The sequence below is a fragment of the Talpa occidentalis genome, unplaced genomic scaffold (assembly GCF_014898055.3).
Source record: "Talpa occidentalis isolate TD23 unplaced genomic scaffold, MPIMG_talOcc4v2.1 talOcc4.7, whole genome shotgun sequence".
In the NCBI taxonomy this organism is placed as follows: Eukaryota; Metazoa; Chordata; class Mammalia; order Eulipotyphla; family Talpidae; genus Talpa; species Talpa occidentalis.
In genome coordinates, this window is record NW_023605083.1 from 108,581,500 (window position 1) to 108,602,788 (window position 21,289).

A 21,289-nucleotide genomic window follows, 5' to 3' on the forward strand; every position below is an offset into this window, starting at 1 on the left:
ACAGGCAGATTTTTACTGAAATACACTGTTAAGGGGAGCAGTGGGAGAGACAGGAGAGGTCTGCTGCACCAGGGGTGTTAGCTCCCTGGCCCCAGATAGAACTCAGGCCGCAGAGATGATAGTGCTGAGATTTAACCCTTAGGCCAATAGTGAGGCCACCTCAGTTCTTTTCTTATGGCAGCATCTCACTTTATACTGTAATTATCTGCAAATATGTATAATACCTGTAAGAAAACCACAATCTTCTAGAGGGAAGAGATCATTTATCAACAGTTTTGTCTCTTCCACACAGTACCTTAAATCAATAGATTTAAAAAGTGAATACAGGGCCTCCTTGGCGGCACAAGGGGTTAAGTCTCAGCACTATGAAGCTATTGCCAGCCACCACACACAGGAGTTTGATCCCTGGCCAGCCAGGGAGCAACCCACATGGCACAGCAGACCTCTGTCTGAACTGCTGCTCCCTTGAGCAGTATATATCAGACAGTCTGTCTGTTCTGTTCCCCACTCTATCTCTGGTGAATCCTCTCACAACTCACACCTTTGGCCTGTACCCCAGTTCTTGTACGCATAAATAAATAAAATCTCTAAAAATAAAAAAGTGAATACAAAACTCACCTCTCCCCACAACTCCACTCCACCCAGAGTGGCCAATGTCACTACTGGTCCTATTTCATAGGTTGTTATGAAGAGCAAATAAAATGGGAGATGTGAAAGTGCTTTAAAAAAGAAAAAGTTAAATAAGGGACCAGGAAAATGAATAACCATAAGAAAGTGAAAATCAAAATCAACAAAAAACTATGAACCAGAGACACATATAGGGAGTGGGGGGGCAGAGAGGGGAGGGATTGGGGTCAAAATAAGGGGATTGCAATTGTATGGGGAATATAAAAATAAAATTTATTTTAAAAAAAGAAATTAAAAAAAAATAAAAAGAAAAAAGAAAAAAGTCTGCACAAATAAAAATTGCTTTGTAATCACAATCACAGCAAACACCACTCCGGGAACCTGCCCACACAGAACAGCTAAGAATGAAGCTTGGCTTTTCCAACCCCGTGATACAGGCAAGCACAAAGGCTGCTCATGTATTTGAAAGGCACAACTTTTTAGGCTGTGGCCTTAATTTCCGTTGTCTCCTCCTCCATCACCTACCTTCTTTGTTATTGCAAGATGGGAAAAGTACGCAGAAGCTTGGACTTTTGCACTAGACTTTTCTGCAGAAATGACTGGCTAAGAGCCAAAATGGCTAGGCTTGAATCCTTGCTCTGCTATTTCCTTGTTTCCTCCAGCAAATTACTGAACCTCTCTTATTTCCTCATGGAGTTGTCGTAAGGATTTAATGATTAAATACAATACACGTAAAACAGCGCTGAAAACTGCCCAGCACAAAGCAAAGCAAGCAATCGTTATCAAGGTTATAGTAATCCACTGTTCTTCCTGGTTCAGGGCACATTAGAAGGGGTTCCTGGGAGCTAATCTTGACTTAGTGTTGTGTACAAGGCCCCAGACAAGGAAGAGGTTGGTACAATGGGCAGAATGGAGATGTCTGAAGAACTTCAACAGTGTGGCCAAAAAATGTGGGGCTATATAGAGAAAGTTTGACTGTTGTAATGGTTTAGGACTGTCACTCAAGTGAAACTGACTTTATAGAGGCTGTGATTTAAAGAATCAAAAGCAGAGAAAGGCCTCTTCTTGTTTCTTTTTGGCCTTCATCTTCATAACTAATGAAAAGAGGTTGAGAAAAACATGGTTCTTGGGTGACGTGGTGCTCTGGGCTTCAGTACTACTGCCAAGAGGAGTGAACCTGAGCTTCTCTTTTGTTTTCAACACAATCTGGTGAGGAGCCAGGGGAAGACAATAATCTGAAGAGTCATTCCCCACCTACAGAGAAAGGCGGGCCCATCCCTCTTTTCAAATCCCAAACTGCCACTTACCCTGAAGCACCCGTTACCACCACCACCACCATCGGAAGCAGACTGGGACACAATTAAGCAGTGCTGTCTGGTTGGTTCAATCAACAGTGGTCTGAAGGAAAAAGCTGCTAGTGCTGACCCCCAAAAGGAAGGGAGGGCAGCAACAAACTAAATGCCGCCCTTGAGATTAGGTGGAAGTGGAGAGGAAAGTGGTCTACAGAGGCCTCTTTGAATGAACAAGGCTTTTCCTCAGAGTTTTCAGTGGAAGGCCATCAAAGCAAGCTTCAGATACTCCTTCCTGGAAATGCACAAAAGTAGGTGCTCTGGGGTCCCTTTTAGTTAAAGAGGCCCAAAATGAGACAGAGCTTTTCCTTCAAGGATTCAGGAATGTGGTTTCCAATGCAAATAAAGACTACACTGTAGAGATCCCGCTGGAGTGTGTCCAAACCCTCCCTGGATGTCCTTTGAGTCATTTGGAAATGGTTAAACAAAAGGGTTGAACACCTGGGCTGATTACCCTGAAGGGGATTTCCAAACAAACTCTATACTGTAAAATCATCTTTTCCCTTCCCGACGCAATTCAGTCCCAAACTTTCTGAAGTGACCTAAAAATTCCACATTTTGTTTCCAGGCTTCCTAAGTTAGGGCAGCGACATGCTGCTGAGACAAAGAAAGAAGCAGCTAAGCAATTTTGTGCTTTTAAAAAAAGTTTATTTTAAATTAAGAGGAACAGATGTCCAATGTTTCAAAAAGCCACACATTTGTGGATTTGGCTGACAAACCCTCTAAGCTGGATTTCATTTCTGTTCCCATAGAGTCAGCCAGCCACTTACAACTGACTCACTCTCTCTGGGCCATACTTTGTTTGGGCCTGTCTCCCAACTACAGAATTAGAATCCCAGGTCTCAAATGAATCAAGGGTGTTTGGGTGGAGAACAGGGGCCATCTAAAACAATTTTTTTTTTCTTTTAGCTTACTAGTATCAACACCCACACAGCAAACTGCAAGGCTAGTAGGTCAGAGAATGAGCAAACAGTTGGCACCTGCCCATCCTAGCACCAGGCAATTCTAAAGGCAATGAGTAAGCAGCTGCCCAGAACAGGTTTTGTTCTAACCCCTTATGAGTACTAGTTAGATAGGCAAATACATGTAGGTTATTTGCTGCAATTCAAGGCCTCACCCCCAAGGCAAACACATTACCTGAGGTGAACTCTTGGCCTTGCTGGGAAGAGAGGGACAGGAACCACAGCCCAGGTCTATCAGAGACTAATGACTAAACTACTTCTAGAGTTTAAAAGTACATTATGTACTTTAAGAGAAAACAACCCTTAGAGAAAACAACCCTTTAGAGGCAACAGTTTTGCATAGAAATTAATTTTCTTGTTTAACTTTGATCAACATGTAGTAGAGACAGAATGCTACGTGGCTTTCAAAAATGGCTATTAGGGCCCTCCTGGTGGCACAGGGTTTAAGTCTCAGTGCTATCAAGCTATCGCCAGCCACTACGACATGCAACATATGTTCAATCCTCTGCAAGGGAGCTACCCACATGGCTCAGCAGACTTCTCCTGTGCCACCCGCAGCTCCCCTCAGCAGTGTATTTCAATAGATCTGCCTGCTCTGCTTTCCACTGTCCCTGGTGAATCCTCTCACCTCTGGCACTTCTGGCCTACACCCCAGATCTTGTATGCATAAATGAATAAAAATAAATCTTTAAAAAAATGACCATTAAACTGTTTGTGGTGGTGGAACTTTTTGCAAGGACATTAATAACTATTTATGAATAAACAAGTCTTTTCTTGTTTTTTTTTTTTTTTCCCCCTAACAGAAATAAGACTTAGGTCTATTGAGGAAAATCTTGCAGGCCATTAAATCAATTTTTTAAAAACATGTAAAACTTATTCGCATCCAGCAAATCTCACTGGACAGTTGTAATAGAACTTTCTTGCAAGGTCTTAAAAGTTGGTAATCCATTTCTCCCAACCAACCTTCCAGATTTCTTTTATTATCCATCTTTATAATAAAAAATTAGAAAATAACATTTTAAGGTGGAAAGATTAAAGTATCTTCAACAATTTCATAATAGAAGTAGTGTACTTGTGCTTTGTACTTTGAGTAGCATAAGGGCTTACTTTTAGATTTGTTTTGGTCTTATTAATCATTAGATCGTTATTTCCTGATTTCTCTTTATTAATTTGTATCTTGAATTTAACCTCTGCAGACAGAGCGCATCTGCTCTAAAATAAGAGCATATGTTGAGAGCACTTAGAAAGATTATTTTGCTTTTGGAGTGACAAGGCTGCAAGTTCTTGTAATTATATCAAATGTTACTGGTGTTTGATGAATTAAAAAATTGGGAATATAGGGCCTCCCTGGTGGCGCAAGGGGTTAAACACCGCATCATGAAGCAATCCACAGCCTCTGCAGCATGTGTTCGATCCCTGGCCGGACAGGGAACAACCTGGTGCAGCAGACCTCTCCTGACTCGCCCGCTGCTCCCCTCAACAGTGTATTTCAGTCAATCTGCCTGTTCTGTCCCCCACTCTGTCTCTGGTGAATCCTCTCACCCCCCGCATTTCTGGCCTGTACCCTAGCTCTTGTATGCATAAATAAATAAATCTTTTTTAAAAAAAATTGGGAATATACCAGCATTTATCACAGCACTTTACATTTTATCTGATTTAATCTAACCTAGCCACAGACTCAGAGTTAAAAACTGAGGGTCACATGTTACAGGGAGAAATCCAAAGCTTATTAATAGACTATTGCAAATGGTAGCAAGTGGGTTTCTATGGAAAGGCTTTTTGACACTTTGCCAGGAACTCCTATGGACTCTTTACTCATGGGCCAGTCAAAATTCACTACAGTGTACAGGAAGGTACTGGTTATTTTTACTTAGCTTACGCATTATTCATACTCAAGTTACCGCTGAGTGACTGGTTAAAGCAGTCAAGCCTCACGCTGTCTTAGTAAAACTACAGACCACACTGGTAATACAGGTTGAGCTCGTTTGTAGAGGCATAGCACGTTTCAGAAGCTTCACTCCAGCTCTCTTTTTTCATTTCTAGAGAATGGGATAATGGTATAGTGGTCAAAATCTCCCTTTCATCCAAACCCTACACTCCAGATTATGTAACAACTCAGAATATTGAAAACACTACATGATTTTTCATCCCATTTCTTTAAGGGAGGTGCTTCTCAGTGGTTAAGTGTATAAACTGTTGATGTATTGTACCGTACTGCTCGACGGTCAGTCACTGAGTTGTGACATAATAAAACACTGCAGATAATTAAAGTCACAAAATGAGACTCAAACAAAACAGATGGAATCAGAATTCCCAGCCCCCCCCTTTTTTATTTGCAGTAATATCAAAGCATCCATTTACAAATTTTCTGGTCTCCAATCAGCTGGAACTGACTGGGTCATGTCTTTGAGATCATGTAGCTGTGTTTGTGTCTACTTTGGTCAATACAAGAAAGGAACCAACCAACACTGGAATAGGCTAACACACAGCTCCAGCTGGAATTCAAGCAGGAACATCCAGGCACGCCACACCTGAATAGTGGAGGAAAGGACAGCTGCTTTTCCTTTTTAAAACAAATTCAATTGAAGAGGGAGCGGGAGCAAACACTCATCCAAAGTTAAAAGTACCAATCACTTAGAACTTCATTCTAAGATTTTCTTTTTCTAACACTACCCTGAAATAAACTTACTAATAAATCCCAAAGATTTAGTACGAAAAAGCAGAATTCATATTTCTTTTTTTCTTTCTTCAAACACCAAAATAAATTGCAGGTGAAGATGAAATACAACTGAAAGCTGACTTAAAAGTTTATAATTAATCCTAAAGAATCTAAAATATCATGGTGGTTAATATGAATCTATTTAAACTAAAACATTTGGGTACTGCTTTTCAAGTAAGAGAACAGTCAAACTGTTACAAAGTTCCTGGGTGGGAAAATGAAGGGAAAAAAAGAAAAGAAAAAAGAAAAAGGATTGTTACGGAAGCAGAACCTCTTCAGAAGCTGTGAGGCAGGATACTTGTCCTTTACTCAGTTGTGGCCATGGAGGCTATCCCAATTTTTTACAAAATCTTCTTAGTTCAATAGTGCTGCAACAGCATGGCATAAAAGAGTCAACATGCCACTAGACCTAAGGACCAGAATTTTTCATCATAAAACCATGATGCTAGGTAATGTTTGAATGGGAACATTTGATATGGATGGTCAGATGAAAGATACCAAAATGTCAGACAGCCCATCGACTGCTGTTGCCAGGAGATTCAACAGTCAACATCAGTCTGATAAGCTACCCGACAAGGTGGTACAGCCATGGAGATGTCACGACGGTAGGCAAACAAGCAGACATTCAGGAGGGATTTGATAAAACAAATCAGGCTTTTCTGGCCTGTTGAAATATAAACCCAATTCTACTCTCAACATGACAGTACTGATTTTCCTAAAGAAAAAAATGAAATTGTTTACTTTCTTCCCAATAAAAACAAAATGATCTAGTACAATTAGACACATCTCAAAAGAAAAATCATGTGAGAACAAAACACTTACTGAATAAAGGTTAAAAATCAGATTACATGTAAAAGTAAATTTCTGTTAAAACCAGAGTACATGCTGAGCTAGAATTAACAGACATGAGAAAGCATGGCTTTAGATGAGTTACTTCCTTCTAGAGTGTGTCCTTGACTTAGCATACTGTCATCTCTCCTGTTACCACAAACCAAGAAATTCCCTAGCTACCCCAATCCCTAAAGTACCATTTCAGCAGTGTAGCTAGCTGTTCAATTTCAGTACAACAAACAGAATGCCTTGGTGGTAGCTCTCATGCAGTTAAGTGCCAGTTTAAGAGATTATGGCTATAGGTGGATATGGCAACGCTGCCATTCAGTTGGTAGAAGCCAAAGCTAAAAAATCAAAGCGCTCAAGAAAACGGACACAATTTTGGAATGATCAAAGATGTCTTTATAAAGTTTTTTCATGACTTCATTCTAAATATACAGAATAAAAAATGGTGTCAGCTCATTCGTGAGACATCAACCAGATTCTCCTTATACTGTCATAAAATTTAAAGATCCGTTTCCCAAGAGGATGTGCAATGCATCATAAAATGGCCTTTTTTTGCAGGTAGGAGGAAGGGTTGGGCAGGATGGCATATTAAATTTTACCATGATAGACATGCAAAACTGTTATCCCAATCTAGTATAATTTATATACATTTTGATGACTTAGAAAAACAAAGTAGTCATTTGTGACAAACCTTAAAACCTTGACAAATTTAACATACTTAGGAACTATATTTTTTGTTGTCTGGAATTCTTTAATTGTACCATATGGGCCTCTTCAAAGCAATAAATTGAAGGCCGGTTTCTGCTAAGTTTGCTGCTGAACATCACATTCCACCCTAATAAAGTACAACTTGGGTTGAATCGAGGGTGGATACCTTACCTTAACACACAAAGGAAAAGTATGTGAGTGTGAAATAGGGACGAAACTTTGAGGGAAAAAAAAATTAAATTGATACAGCTTGGAAAAGGCAATTTTCCTTTCTGTTTCAGAGTCCTCCCAATTTAAGGGTAGAACTCGTTCATTCTACTTTTTCTGCTGTTAAAACCTTTTCCTGCTTATTTAGTTTTCTCCTCGGAGTTCAACCGCTGCTGGATTCGTTTGGCATAACTTTGTGCCATGGAGTTAATGATGGATAGGATGAAGTAAAACACCATTACAACCACCAACTTCTCAAACATCCAGGACAACCAGTTTTCTCCCTGCAGGAATAAATGCATAACAATCCACAAGACTTCATTAGTTCAGTAGCAAGACAGCAGATCATCTACAATGTTTTACGGGAAATAATGTGTTAACACAATTTAGAATGGGGAGAGGATGAGGTCATCTTGTGTCTTTTTACTACTTAGTAAAAAGTCTGATTGAAATTCTACTCTCTGAAGTCACCATGTAGATACTTGTATAGAGTACTGCCCACAGAGTCACACATTCTTGTTCCAGTAGTGGGAGCAGCTCTTATAAATGTTAGAGATTTCTGAAGTCGTGTTTGGTCAACTGAGGGCAGCAAAGGGCCATGTAAAGAGTGTAAGGCCATCAGAAAAAACCAACTGTGCTTCCTCCAAGTTTCTCATTTCAAGTTATTGCTTACTCATCCTCTTCTAGTCTTTCCCTTTGCCATAGAACTGTTTTACAGAAAGGGCAGGCTGGGTTTAAGTTAAAAACTTCAAGTTCAGCTAAAACGTCTATTTATTTCCCCACCTTCATATGAAAAAGAGTAAAAATGAAGGAGATAGTCAAATGACCTCAGTTCAAAACGTTATTATGTAAAGATCACTTTACATAACAATCAAATATTTCCTGTAAGTCCTACTTTTGTTTTTTTGGAAAAAGATGCTTGAAATAGAAGTTATATATTCTGATGTAGAAAAAGACAAATTTCCCAGCAGAGAGTAAAAAGCCTCAACGTTAGAAGGAAGAGAGCCTAGCACTTGTAATTTCAGTTTTAAGCAGTGCAGGTGGGGAAGGGGTGCAGGGGGGGCGGTGAAGAAGAAAACAGTAAAATCTCACCTGTGGTGCATCCATTTCACTTTTGTGATGAAGTTTCTGCCGCTGGGCCTCCAGGTATTCCTGGAATGGCTTCTGTAGAGACGGACCTATGCCGGGGACAGCACTGGAAGCAGGGTACAGTAGCCCAAGGGAAATGATACATTTGGGAAGAAAAGCAAGAAAGACATTAAAGATAATCCACTTACCACCAGGAATCAAAAAGCAGAGATTGAATAGGAAGAGGAAAAAAAAATACATCAGCAGAGCTGCTGAAATCCTTTGAATTTGTTTTAGTGAATAAAAATTCAGCCTTTAGAGCCCCTTAAAGGAGAAAAATCTCTCCTGTTAACATATTTGCGAGGCATTAGGAGCTGAGCCCTTCCTAGCATTTAGAGTTCGTTCTCAGAGTGAGGACAGCAGAGCTGATGCTGCGCACTGGTGTGGTACAAAGAATAAAATGAATGACTTCTGAGAAGTCCCACATTTATCACCACCAGTTCCTGTAAGAACTGGTTTGAACCGATTAATAAGGAAATGACTTATGCTTGTGTCATCCTTAGTTGAAAAAGAAACTGCCCGCCCTCTCTCAGACTTGTCCCATCTTCTCAGAGGGGGCGGTCCTTTCTCAATCTAAGTCCTTATTAGGACAATCTGTGCGTCATCCTTATCCAAAAAGAATGCATTAGCAAATTTGGGAGGCACCTCCCACTAGTCAGAAGTCAGTGATTAACAAAGGAACAAAGAAGGAACTATGAACCTTGAATCACTTTGTGGTTTATGGTAGATGATTTGCACAGAAACTACAGTACATTACTAAACAACTTGTTCTGAAATGACTGGGATAGTGATCTCTGATAAGTTTATGTACTTGTAGCTCCTTCTCAGCCAGAATACGTGGAGGCTGTGCTGTTAAACCGGTTTGGCAACTCTAGCTCCCAGGCTCCCGTTTTAGAAGTGATAGCAGGCGGTTTTTTTTTTTTTTTCTTTCTTCATTTAAATGGTAACTTGGGGGCAACTTAGAAAAAGCAAACACCTCATTTTCTGTACCCTTTATTATCTCATCTGTCATAACAGGGTTAAAAGGTGAGTGAACCCAGTCTCCCGAGGCTAGCTAAAGGCTTTTCAGTATGTATTTGTAGCAGTGCCTAATGCTCTCCCTATTAAATTAACTTCACTTCTTTTCTAGAACAATTTAGTTGCTGCTTTCTACAATAAAAAACAGAAGTGCAGAGGAAGAGAATTTTCTTCCTACTATATTTATCCTAAACTAACAAAATACCTAACTCCTGGTTGATATTTTTCTTTGACTCTATTAACGATCAGCCACACTGAATGAAGTCCTTCCTAACTTTGTGTTCAATGGGTAAAAGGCATGACGCGGGGGTGGGGAACTGCAAGAAAGTGTCCGCTCACAGGAACTTAACTTAAAATCGTTGCAGGGATTCAAAATATCAATATTTGCTTACAAAAGAATTTACAAATCAACACTAAAATTTCTGGTTCTGAAGATACACTGGAAGGAGAAAAACGAGATCAGTGTGAGATGAAGTTGTCAAAAGGTCCTTTTTATGAACAATGAAGGACATGAAAAACGGCCTGCATATGTAGTAGAGGAAGCAGCTACACTGATTACATACACCAGAAGACACACATGATATCAAAGATGGAGAAGCAGAAGTCTCAATCTGTCTTTTTCTCTCATTGACTTTTACCTGATCTTACAAGAGCTGTGTTGAGCTTTCAGGCTGTTTATCAGTAATGACTCTTTGACTACGTAGGTACAATAGTACAGACTTTTTCTCTTTAGAAAAGAGATTTTTTTCTTCTGGTAGTTCCTTATGTAAAACATATGAAAATGCAAATAGTATCTATTCACATTTGAAAAATCATATAAATATGAAAAAAGAAAAAACAATTCCAGCAAAATACATGGACAAAGACTGGCTTTGAAGAATGCAAATTTATCAGACCTTTCCTTCAGAAATTGATTCATTCACCCTTAAAAACAATACCTTATATGTCATTATCTCAAACTCTCAAGGATAGTCACAGACAAGCAATTTATTTCAAGAGGAAATTAAGAATCAAGATTCAAATGTAAGAAAGATCCTACTATTTTGTTGTTGGGTGGAATAAGGAAGGAATTGGGAACAATCATTCTAACCTCTGGTCAAAATAATTTGAAAAAGTAAGTATTTGCCATTGTAAGTCCACTGTGAGCTATATACTGTAGCTGATAGAGAATGTATATCATTATATATTTACATGATGTACAATTTTTAAATAATTATATTGGGCTAATGTTGAGATTAAATTTTCAAGGTGCTCTGGAGTTTTTAGTGGTGGGATGGGATCTATCTCTATGAAGTTTCCCATAAGAGAAAACAGTTGAAAATAGGCAAGTTAAAAGTTTTTATAGTAATATATTAACCCAAACTACTATGAACTACCTTCTCCAAAGGTAGATTGATCATTTCCTTATCAGATCCTCTTAATCTTTTTATAGTCATCAAAATTTTAGTTCTATTTTCATTTCTCTAGCTCCACAAATAATGTGTCAGTTTGTACAAAAGCATTCTCATTCTAGATCTTTCCATATGAACATTAAAGATGCTTTACCAATGGACTATAGAAAAACTGATATTACAGTTGTCTGTCTTAACTTGTATTTAAGGTAAACACAGCAGTCCATAACCTCGTCCCTCAAGTTATTTTCAAGCAGCAGACACAAGCTAGAGTCCATTTTGACATTTAAGATTAATTTAGGGTACATGAGGGGTAGGGATATGGGATTCTGGGAATAACGTGCCTCATAGTTCAGTGACTTTTTATAGTTAGCATAGCAAATAGCTTAAATACCATTCTCTAAAAGTCATTAAAATTCACAGTATCCTGTGCACCCGGATAAGAGTGTCATCTCAACCCATAGTGAGTGGGTGAAGTCCTCTGTGGAGGCAGTAGGTGCTAGGTATTAAATTCTAAGTGTTATAGTGTTGTGATATAGAAGAACATAAGGAGGACAACAAAGACATAGAATTATTTTTCATTCAACTGTTCCACTAAGACTTGTAAATAGTCACTTTCCTAGGTGAGAAAATATTAAATAAATAAAAAAAAAAAAGTTTGTGGATAGTAATACCTTGATCTGTTTTCCTGGCATATACATTTTCTAGCTTAACTAGAAAATACACATTTCTAGATAGTTTAACTCATTACAAACAAATTTTCAACAAATTACTTTTATTACAATTTTTGCACGTTGGCTCCAAATTTTAATAAAGGAAATAATCTCAGAAAATGCAAACAAAAGGAAAAATCAGTAATGAAAAAAAAAAGCACAAAAGTCCAAATCCACACAAAGTTCAAAAGTGGTTCATGGGAACAAAATTTGCCATGCTTACATACCTTATTAAAACAGAAACAAGCTAATCATCCTTGCAAGTTTCTGTCAACTGTTCTAAACAATTTGCAATCAATATCTGGTATTTTCCTATGGTTTTAAAAGTTACTTTTGCGTTGGAAATCACTTTTTTAATCGGGAATCTGTATTTTAAACCCTCTTTATATTTACTCATATAAATAAAGGTCTGCAATATTCTCTGTACCCACAAAAACCAGAAAATCTTCCAGAGGAAGCATCACAATTGGCAGAAGTTACATAGAGAGTGGGTGGAGGATTACTCCAGTTTTTCACAATGCTTAAAATTTCATTTGTTGTTTAGTCCCGAGTACACACCCAACCCAAAAATTCATCAGTCATTATATTCTTGTTTTCAAGGGAGTTCTTTTAAATTGTGTAAGTCTCAAACAATTTGGTTTTCCAGATAGAAAATATACACCATCTGATTTACTTTGAATTGCTTCTCATCATGGAGGTAATCATTAAATTAGGACTTGCTGTTAGAAGAACCGAAATTTTCCTGTTCATGAATCTGTTTGGATTTTTCCAATGAGGTGTGTGTTTTTTTGTTACTATCTACCATCACAAAACTGGGAGACAGTGCTTGCTTAATAACAGAAAAAAAAAAAAAACTTAAAAAAAATAGTTGATTTGTCTTGTATAGCACTTGTTTCACAGTGCGTATATTAATTCAAAACAGCTAAAATGTGCAAAAGGAATTAAATGGCTATTAAAAAAGTAAAACTTTGTGTTTAATATAATTTAGAAAGTATAACAAACAGCTTCTGAAATAAACTACTAGTAAACTAGTATTTTTTAATGGCAGAGCAGCTTAGACCAATGGTCAACAAGCATTTTTGATATATGTATAATCACATAAGTAGTACACAAATACAAATTGAAAAGGATTAAAATAAAGATGGAAGTTGAAAGTTAAAAATTTTTTAAATTTAAATGTTTTACTAATTATTATGGCCTTTGTGCTATCATTAGCAAACACTTCAAGGCATATATATGCTTGTCCTTTATTAAGATTGATAACTTCTAAAATTTTTGGTTAGTTTCTATAGACATATATTAGTAACAGATGAAACGTCAATGCTGCATCGTTTTTTGCTATTCCTTGTAAAGGTATTATCAGTATTATCTTCCTCCTACTGTCTTACTTTTTTATTTTTTTTGTTTTTTTTTTTTTGTTTTTTTTTTATAGAGGCATGCTTTATTTATTTATTTATTTGTTTGTTTGTTTTGTTTATACATGCACTGGGTACAGTCAGAAGCGCAGGAGGGTGAGAGAATTCACCAGAGCCAGAGCGGGGAGCAGAGCAGGCAGAAGGACCGAAGTACACTGCTGAGGGGAGCAGCGGGCGGCAGGAGAGGTCTGCGCGCCATGTGGGACCCTCCTCCAGTGGCCGGGGAGCAGCCGGGGATCGAACCGGCGCCACAGAGGCTGCGGGCAGCTTCGCAACCCAGTGCTCAACCGCTGCGCCACCGGGGAGGCCCCTGTCTTACTTTTTTAATAGGAATCTTTTATTTTTTTTTTTTTAAGAGAGGCATGTATTTTTATTTATTTATTTATGTATTCATTTGTTTGTTTTGTACATGCATTGGGTACAGTCAGAAGCGCGGGAGGGTGAGAGAATTCACCAGAGCCAGAGCGGGGAGCAGAGCAGGCAGAAGGATCGAAGTACACTGCTGAGGGGAGCAGCGGGCGGCAGGAGAGGTCTGCGCGCCATGTGGGACCCTCCTCCAGTGGCCGGGAGCAGCCGGGGATCGAACCGGCGCCACAAAGTCCGCAGGCAGCTTCGCAACCCAGTGCTCAACCGCTGCGCCACCGGGGAGGCCCCTGTCTTACTTTTTTAATAGGAATCTTTTAAAGCCAGTTATCTGATTTGTGAGAATTAGTTTGGTTAAAACTGGGAATTATAAGCTATAAATCTGATTAAAAGGCCATACAAAAAAAACCACAATACATTGTGCCATGCCCACTCTCTTTTGTACTGTGAAACGCTCACTGTTTTCTAGCCCCATTTTTTAAAAATTTATTTTATTTATTTATGCATACAAGAGCTGGGGTGTAGGCCAGAGGTGTGGGGGTTGAGAGGATTCACCAGAGACAGAGTGGGAAGCAGAATAGGTGGATCTACTGAAATACACTGCTAAGGGGAGCAGCAGGTGATACAGGAGAGGTCTGCTGCTCCATGTGGATCAGCTCCCTGGCTGGGGATTGAACTTATGCTGCAGTGGCTGCTGATAGCTTGATAGCGCTGAAACCTTAACCCCTGTGCTACTAGGGAGGCCCTCTTTAGAATCTTTTTGTTTGAGACAAAGTCACTGTATATAATTAATGAATTTATCCTCTGACTGCAGAGAATAATTCTTTCAGTTCAGACTTGGCTCAGGAACATAGGAATAGAGACCTAAACAGAAAATGGTCTTTCAGCTGAAGCTCAGAGACTTGCTGAAGAGAGTTTTACAATTAAGGTACTTGACATATTTTTAGGGATGATATAAAAACTCTTCCCCAACCCATCCCCATTACATGCTGACCTGTCTTCTGTACAAAGAGGCAATGACAGTATGATAAAGTTCAATAACAAGTTGGAATAACAACTCCCTTTCTCTGATCAAAGTCTTATAGATAGTTCTGTTTTCAGAAATGGGCACATTTTAGTTAAACATTGTAAAATTAAATTTCCCTCTGCTTCCTCCAGGCAGTGATCTAAACAGCCTTAACGGTTAATATTTTAATGAGTTGTCATTTCCTGTCTGATAAAGATTCTCACAGTATTTAACCACCAGTTTCCCTGGGTGCAACCAATACTAAATCTTTATTCACAGTGACTCAGAATGGATCTCTGACTCCTGGCCTGATGCAACAATGATAGATCGCCCTCCAAGTGAAACTGTCTTTTCTCCAAAGGTAGATTGCTCTGAAGAAAGGGGTTAGGGGGTAAGCTTATCATGAAATCTCTCTAAAGAAAGCAAAGACCATCATGCTGACTGCCATTAATATTTATAGCCTTACAGTATAGCAATTAGAGTGAGGATAAAGACAAAAAAGAGATACAAATTGATACCCAATTAACCAGGAATATGACAAGTAAATGAACTGACGGCTAATAACAAAACAATTTATATTTAATCTACTAAGAATGGGATCCAGTCATCCTGTGTAACTAGAATGAAAATATTATTAACTTTCCCATTTAATTAATGAATCTTCGAAGCTGATAGTCTAAGGAAAAAAACTGGTAACTGATATATTCTACTTGCTTTTGGCTCTCAAATGTGGTAGCCCATTCAAATCAAGTTCCTTTACATTTCAAGGATCTTGCAAGAGCACCCCAAATTAAAACAAATTCAAGATGAAAATTATGCTACTCTAAAAAGTTTACGACTCTCTCATACATACATGTTTGATTTGATAGTCTGGCATAGTCTAAAATTCTGTTGTGATTCAACCTCAGGATTTGGGATTAAAACAGCTTGAATTTCATTCACATCTGTGCCTCTTTCAAATGATTAAAACCTCTTTTGTATTCAGGTTAGTCCGTTGTGTGCTGAGTGGTATTATAAACACATGACACCATCCGTTTTTTACTGGCTGTGTAGAAGGAAGACCATTGCTTTATCCAGAAATGTCAGGTGTGTTGTTGCTATTGCCTCAGCGCCTATTTCTATCACAGGTTTCGTTCAGAAAAAGAATTCACAACTGCCCATACTTTTGAACATTTGGAATTGTTTTCTGTAAGAATCAGAATGGAAGTAAGACCTACTGGTAACTAGCAGCTACTCTTTTAAATGTACTATCAGTAAGGGAAGCTTTTGAAAACAAAGCCTCATTTAGAAAGTAGACTTGAGCCAAGCATGCATTTATGTTAATGAATGAGACTAGAGGGATCTAGAATTGAGTAAAAGTGATTGGCTGCCAAAACAAAACCCTCTTAAAAATCTACTGATTTCTGTTACAGAAAATGAGAGTGGTGTCATTTTAGATGACAAATCTGGGACTGGCCAACACCCACTGAGTTCTAAGAATAAAATCACTAACAGGAACCCAGACTCAAAAGTCAAGAATAAAGTGTAGTCTGCAGAATTTAAAATTTAAGGTAAAATAACATGGAATTTATTGGCCTTTAGATTATTCTCAATGGCTGATAACATGGGGATTAAAAAATATATTCATTGGAATGTAATCTCATATAAGAACAATCTAGTTATTCCAATCATTAGTTTAGGCAGAAAAATCATTAAATGCAGTAGATAGCTAAAATTAAAAATCTTTGCCCTCAATAAATTTAATCTTGAAGGGTGATGAGAGAGAAATAATGCATTTAAACCTACAGAACAAATCCAGAAGCTTTCTCACACACAGTAACATGGGCAAGAACTACTTACATAGCTGCACAAGGTAGATACAAGTATGAGGAGGAGAGTGGACAAAGCAATTCAGTCTGACTCCCCATGAAATTCACACAGCAGTGCCATTTGAAACTGGCATTTTTTCATCCAAACCTCCAACTCAAGCAGACTACCTCACTGCTTTTGACAGTGCTCCCACGTCCCTCTCTTTTCTACTTCTAAAGATCTTCACTCCAGTATTAAAGGAACATTTGATTAGGAGGATATCAACCTACTCAGGCTTTTGATCTTATTTCCTTTATCTCTTACCATTTATAAGAATTAACATTTTTTGTTTTGTTTTTCCAACTAGACAGTGATGACAGGTTTTGCTATGCATATTTAATAAAAATGTACAAAAAACATCTGGCACAGTGAATTCTTACGATTCGCGACTTTCCAACTCCCATACTTTCTTGTTTCCCTTTGTATTTTCCACTCTAGTTTTTGCTAGTCTTTCTCTCAGCCTACAATACACAAAGGTCTGTCCTAATAATGAATTAATGAAATAATGTAGCCAACAAATATATATAGAACACTTAAAATGTATTAGGCATGGGCCTCCCTGGAGGTGCAAGGGGTTAAGATGCAACGTATGAAGCAATCCGCACTCACTGCAGCACGAGTTCAATCCCCAGCCAGGGTGCTACCCACATGGCACAGCAGACCTCCTCCTGATTCACCTGCTGCTCTGCTCAGCAGTGTATTTCAGTCAATCTGCCCGTTCTGTTCCCCACTCTGTCTCTGGTGGATCCTCTCACCCCCCACACCTCTGGCCCCTCCCCCAGTTCTTGTATGCATAAATAAATAAATCTTTTAAAAAAAATGTATTAGGCATAACTTTGGCCTACTTTTCCTTTCCCTAACAATTCTATTATCTGATATAATCGGGTTTTGGTCTTCATTCGATGGAAATGCGCTAAATATTGTCAATGGTAACTTCTAATACAATGTCCACTCCTCATCTAACAGTCTAACTTGAGTTTCTGCTTTAAACCTTAATTATGCTGTCCCCAATATCTATAACAAAAATATACAAGTCAAGGGTCAAAGGAGAAGATAATATACTACATGATGACATGAAAAGAAAGGAGTTTTTCTGCCTACACTACAGAAGATTATGTTAAAATCAGCAGCTGGGGTCTCAAAATATCTACTTTCAGTTACTACAAATACTTGTGTTCCACATTTCTATAACCTTTTCTGATTTTACAATGATCACAGTCAAAGAGAATTAGTACATAAGCCATTTTATACTTTAAAGTGAAAGGACAGATTTTCTTTCTCTGGAAGAAAAAGTCAAGGCCAACATAGCTCATTCTGACCACTTGTCATAGAGCAAGGAACAAGAAACAACATTAAGATTCAAGCATTTAATTACTCACTGGTTAAAATGATCTCTCTTGCCACAGGCAAGTTCGACTCTGAGGTCAGATATCAAGTTAACTCAGAAACAGGAGACAGCAAAGAAGAGCATGGAACATTCTGTATCTGGTTAAAAAGTCCCTGTTCTAGCTAACCCCATCCCCCAAATTCAATGATTGAGTTATGGAAAATTTCTTGTGTGGTAAAACTGGGGACTTTGTCTTCCAATAAGGCCCTGGCAACCTGACAACAAGCCAACGTTCTGCATATGGTTTGTTACGAGTCATATGCTTAATTTTATTTTCTGGGAATTCTCATTCTGTGTTTGGTGGGAATACAGAACATGTCATTTTAATCATGATTTTAAAGTTAGACTTGGTCATGCTCTCTCATTGGAGAAAGTCTAAAATTAAATAAAAATTATTTTAAATTGTAATAATAGTAATAATAATAATAATGAAAGATTGCAACAAATGCGATGCCTCTGAAGCTCTAAAGTTCTGTGGTTCTTTGGTTCTGTTCCCTGGCTTATTTCAACTGAGGAGATGAAAAAGTAAAAAACTCCATTACATGCTTAATATTTTTTTTCAGAACCCTTTCTCTGTCTTACTGCCAAACATACCATAAACCAAAGGGCTTTTTCTCAAGGGTATTATTTGTATCCTAGCCTCTCTCAAAATATGTAATAGCTTCATTACATCTGTTCGAATGTCCATTTATTAGAGCTATATCAATCCTGATTTAGGAATAGAAAATAGGGATAAATTTCCTTAAACCTAATGAAACTGTCCAAAAGATAAATCTAATAATTATTATTTCTGGTTGAGGGAAGGAAATATTCTTCAAATTATAGTAAGTTTTGGAGGTAGGGCTTACATTCTCTATGGGACCTTGGGGCTGTCATACAAAAGACACACTGTACTAAAAATACGACAGGCCAAAAGCATACATAAAGTATCAAATTCAGCTTGGCTACTCCATAACTAAATTGAGATTAAAAGTCCTTTGAAAAGGGATATTTCCTTCAGTCATCAGTATACCATTCAAATTTGCGTAAAATTAACACTAAACCTCACCAGAGGTGTAACAGTCACCACTAACTCTCTTCCACTTGGGGATGAGAATTTGCCTGAATTTGGCTGTAGACAAGACTAAGAGTCGAGTTATCTTGCATATGTCTAATCTCCTTTTGATGCATCTTTCCTCTCTTTTATGTTAACCCTTACATCATACTTTTAGGGTTTTTATAATCCTTATCTATGTTACACTAAGAAATACAGTAGCGGGGCCTTCCCCGGTGGCCCAGCGGTTGAGCGCTGGGTTGTGAAGCTGCCTGCAGCCCCTGCAGCGCTGTTTCAATCCCCAGCTGCTCCCCGGCCACCGGAGGAGGGTCCCGCATGGCGCGCAGACCTCTCCTGCCGCCCGCTGCTCCCCTCAGCAGTGTACTTCGGTCCTTCTGCCTGCTCTGCTCCCCGCTCTGGCTCTGGTGAATTCACTCACCCTCCCGCGCTTCTGACTGTACCCAGTGCTTGTATAAATAAATAAATAAATAAATTAATTAATTAAATAAAAGAAAGAAAGAAATACAGTAGCATTGTTCAAAACAGCAAAACAAACAAGCAAAAACATGGAAACATTCCAAATGTGTTTCAATGGGACAGTGGATGAACAGACTACATAGTGAAAAAATATATAGCAGTCAAAATGAAAAATCTTTAGCAAAATACAGTAACAATAATATGATAAATGAAAAACCCCAAAAGACTTCATACAGTATGATGCTTTTCATGAAATAAAAACTAAAAAAGGGCCTCCCTGGTGGTGCAAGAGATTAAGTCTCAGCACTATGATGCTATTGGCAGCCACTGCAGTACAAGTTCCATCCAGGGCCAGGGAACTAACCAAATGATGCAGCAGATCTCTCCTGTCTTGCCCGCTACTCCCCTTGGCAGTGTATTTCAATAGATTCACCTATTCTGCTCCCTACTCTGTCTCTGGTAAATCCTTTCACTCTCCCCCCTACGTCTGCCCTATACCCCAGGCTCTTGTATGCATAAACTAAATAAAGCTTTAAACAAAAATCACTGATGAGCCAGTTTTAATTAAACTGTAAAATAATTTCATACAGGACATTTCACATCTTGGCTGGAAATTAGAAAGGTTAACAGTGGCTTCCTGAGGGGCACAGCAGGCGAGACAGGAGAGATCTGCTGTGCCATATAGGTTAGCTCCCTGGCCGGGGATCAAACTAGTGCTGCAGTGGCTGCTGATAGCTTCATAGTGCTGAGACTTAACCCCTTGTACCACCAAGTAGGCCCCTAACACATTTTTTAGATAAAGGGAATTTTTTACTTCTTTGGAGGAGTTATAGTCTCAAACTCCAAAGCTTCTTATAAATCAAGATTATATGACATGATGTATGACTGACTTAAAATTAAAGAAGCATAACCTGAGCTTAACCTTCCTTGCTATAGGTTAAGAAGGGAAAAGATTTTATCTTTCAAATTCTATCCCAATAAAGTCTTTTATATATTTCCTCCCATTCAAACAGTGACAAAATTAATATCAGTCCTGAAAGAATTACTTACCCAATGAAAGCCACCATCTGCTCCACTATGTGTTTGCTGAATGTTATTATAACGAAGATTTTCTGTAAAGAAAATACCAGTTAAAATATTTTCTTTTTCACAAAAGCCAATTTAAATGTACAATTCTGATAACAGTAAAAAAAAAAAAATGAGGTTCTGATTGTTACCATAATGTTCAAAATTCTTAAAAAACAAAAACTCTGGTGTTTCACAGGCAGTTGTCACCTACTTAGTATTTTGAAGATGTTTTTCCCTAGGCACTAGGAAAGATGAGGCTCAAGTCTTACTAGGATATATGATTATCTAAAAATTATTATCATGAAACCCAAGACCGGGTAGATATTCCCCGTGTCTTAGGGATCTTAGAATTGTGGTTACAACCAAAGTCCTAGGTTCCAAGATAATCTCCACCACTGAAATAAAAGCTAATGACAGGGATCTGGCTATGGTTAATCTAAAAGATCTTGATAAGACTGTCATTTAGGAAAAGTTTTTATAGATGTATCATGCAAGTTCCATTCTCAGATTCCAAATGAGCTTGGACTTTCAGGCTTGGAGTACAAGTAAAGGCATCAACAGGTTATTGAGGATCTTTATCAACTGGGGCATTTTCTTTTCATTTTTTTAAAATTTAAATTTTATTTTTATATTCCCCATACAATTGCAACCCCCTTATTTTGACCCCAAATCTCCTTTCCCCGCCCCGCCCCCCCACATAGTGTCTCTGGTTCATAGTTGTTTGTTGATTTTGATTTTTACTTTCTTATAGTTATTCTTTTTCCTGGTCTCTAAGTTTTCTAGATTCCTGCTATGAGTGAGACCATCCGGTATTTTTCTTTTTCTTTCTGGCTTATTTCGCTGAGCATGATCCCTTCCAGCTCCATCCATGTTGCTACAAATTGCATGTGTTTATCTTTTTTGAATGCCAAGTAATATTCCATGGTGTATATGTACCACATCTTCTTGATCCAGTCATCTATTTTTGGGCATTTGGGTTGTTTCCAAAGCTTAGCTATTGTAAATAGTGCTGCTATAAACATAGGGGTGCAGGT

The 21,289-nt window shown here is 38.3% G+C and overlaps 1 protein-coding gene across 2 annotated transcripts in view; it reads right to left on the reverse strand.

Annotated features, from left to right (window-relative positions):
* Positions 1-6,867: 6,867 nt before the first annotated feature.
* The window catches only part of VMP1 (vacuole membrane protein 1), a 102,922-nt gene continuing 88,500 nt past the window's right edge, over positions 6,868-21,289 (reverse strand). For both annotated transcript variants that reach the window (XM_037491873.2, XM_037491872.2), the window contains exons 10-12: positions 20,238-20,299; positions 8,502-8,604; positions 6,868-7,693 (exon numbers count right to left, since the gene is read on the reverse strand). In XM_037491873.2, coding sequence (XP_037347770.1) covers positions 7,550-7,693; positions 8,502-8,604; positions 20,238-20,299 — 309 coding nt within the window. In that variant the 3' untranslated portion in view covers positions 6,868-7,549. The remainder of the gene's footprint in view (positions 7,694-8,501; positions 8,605-20,237; positions 20,300-21,289) is intronic.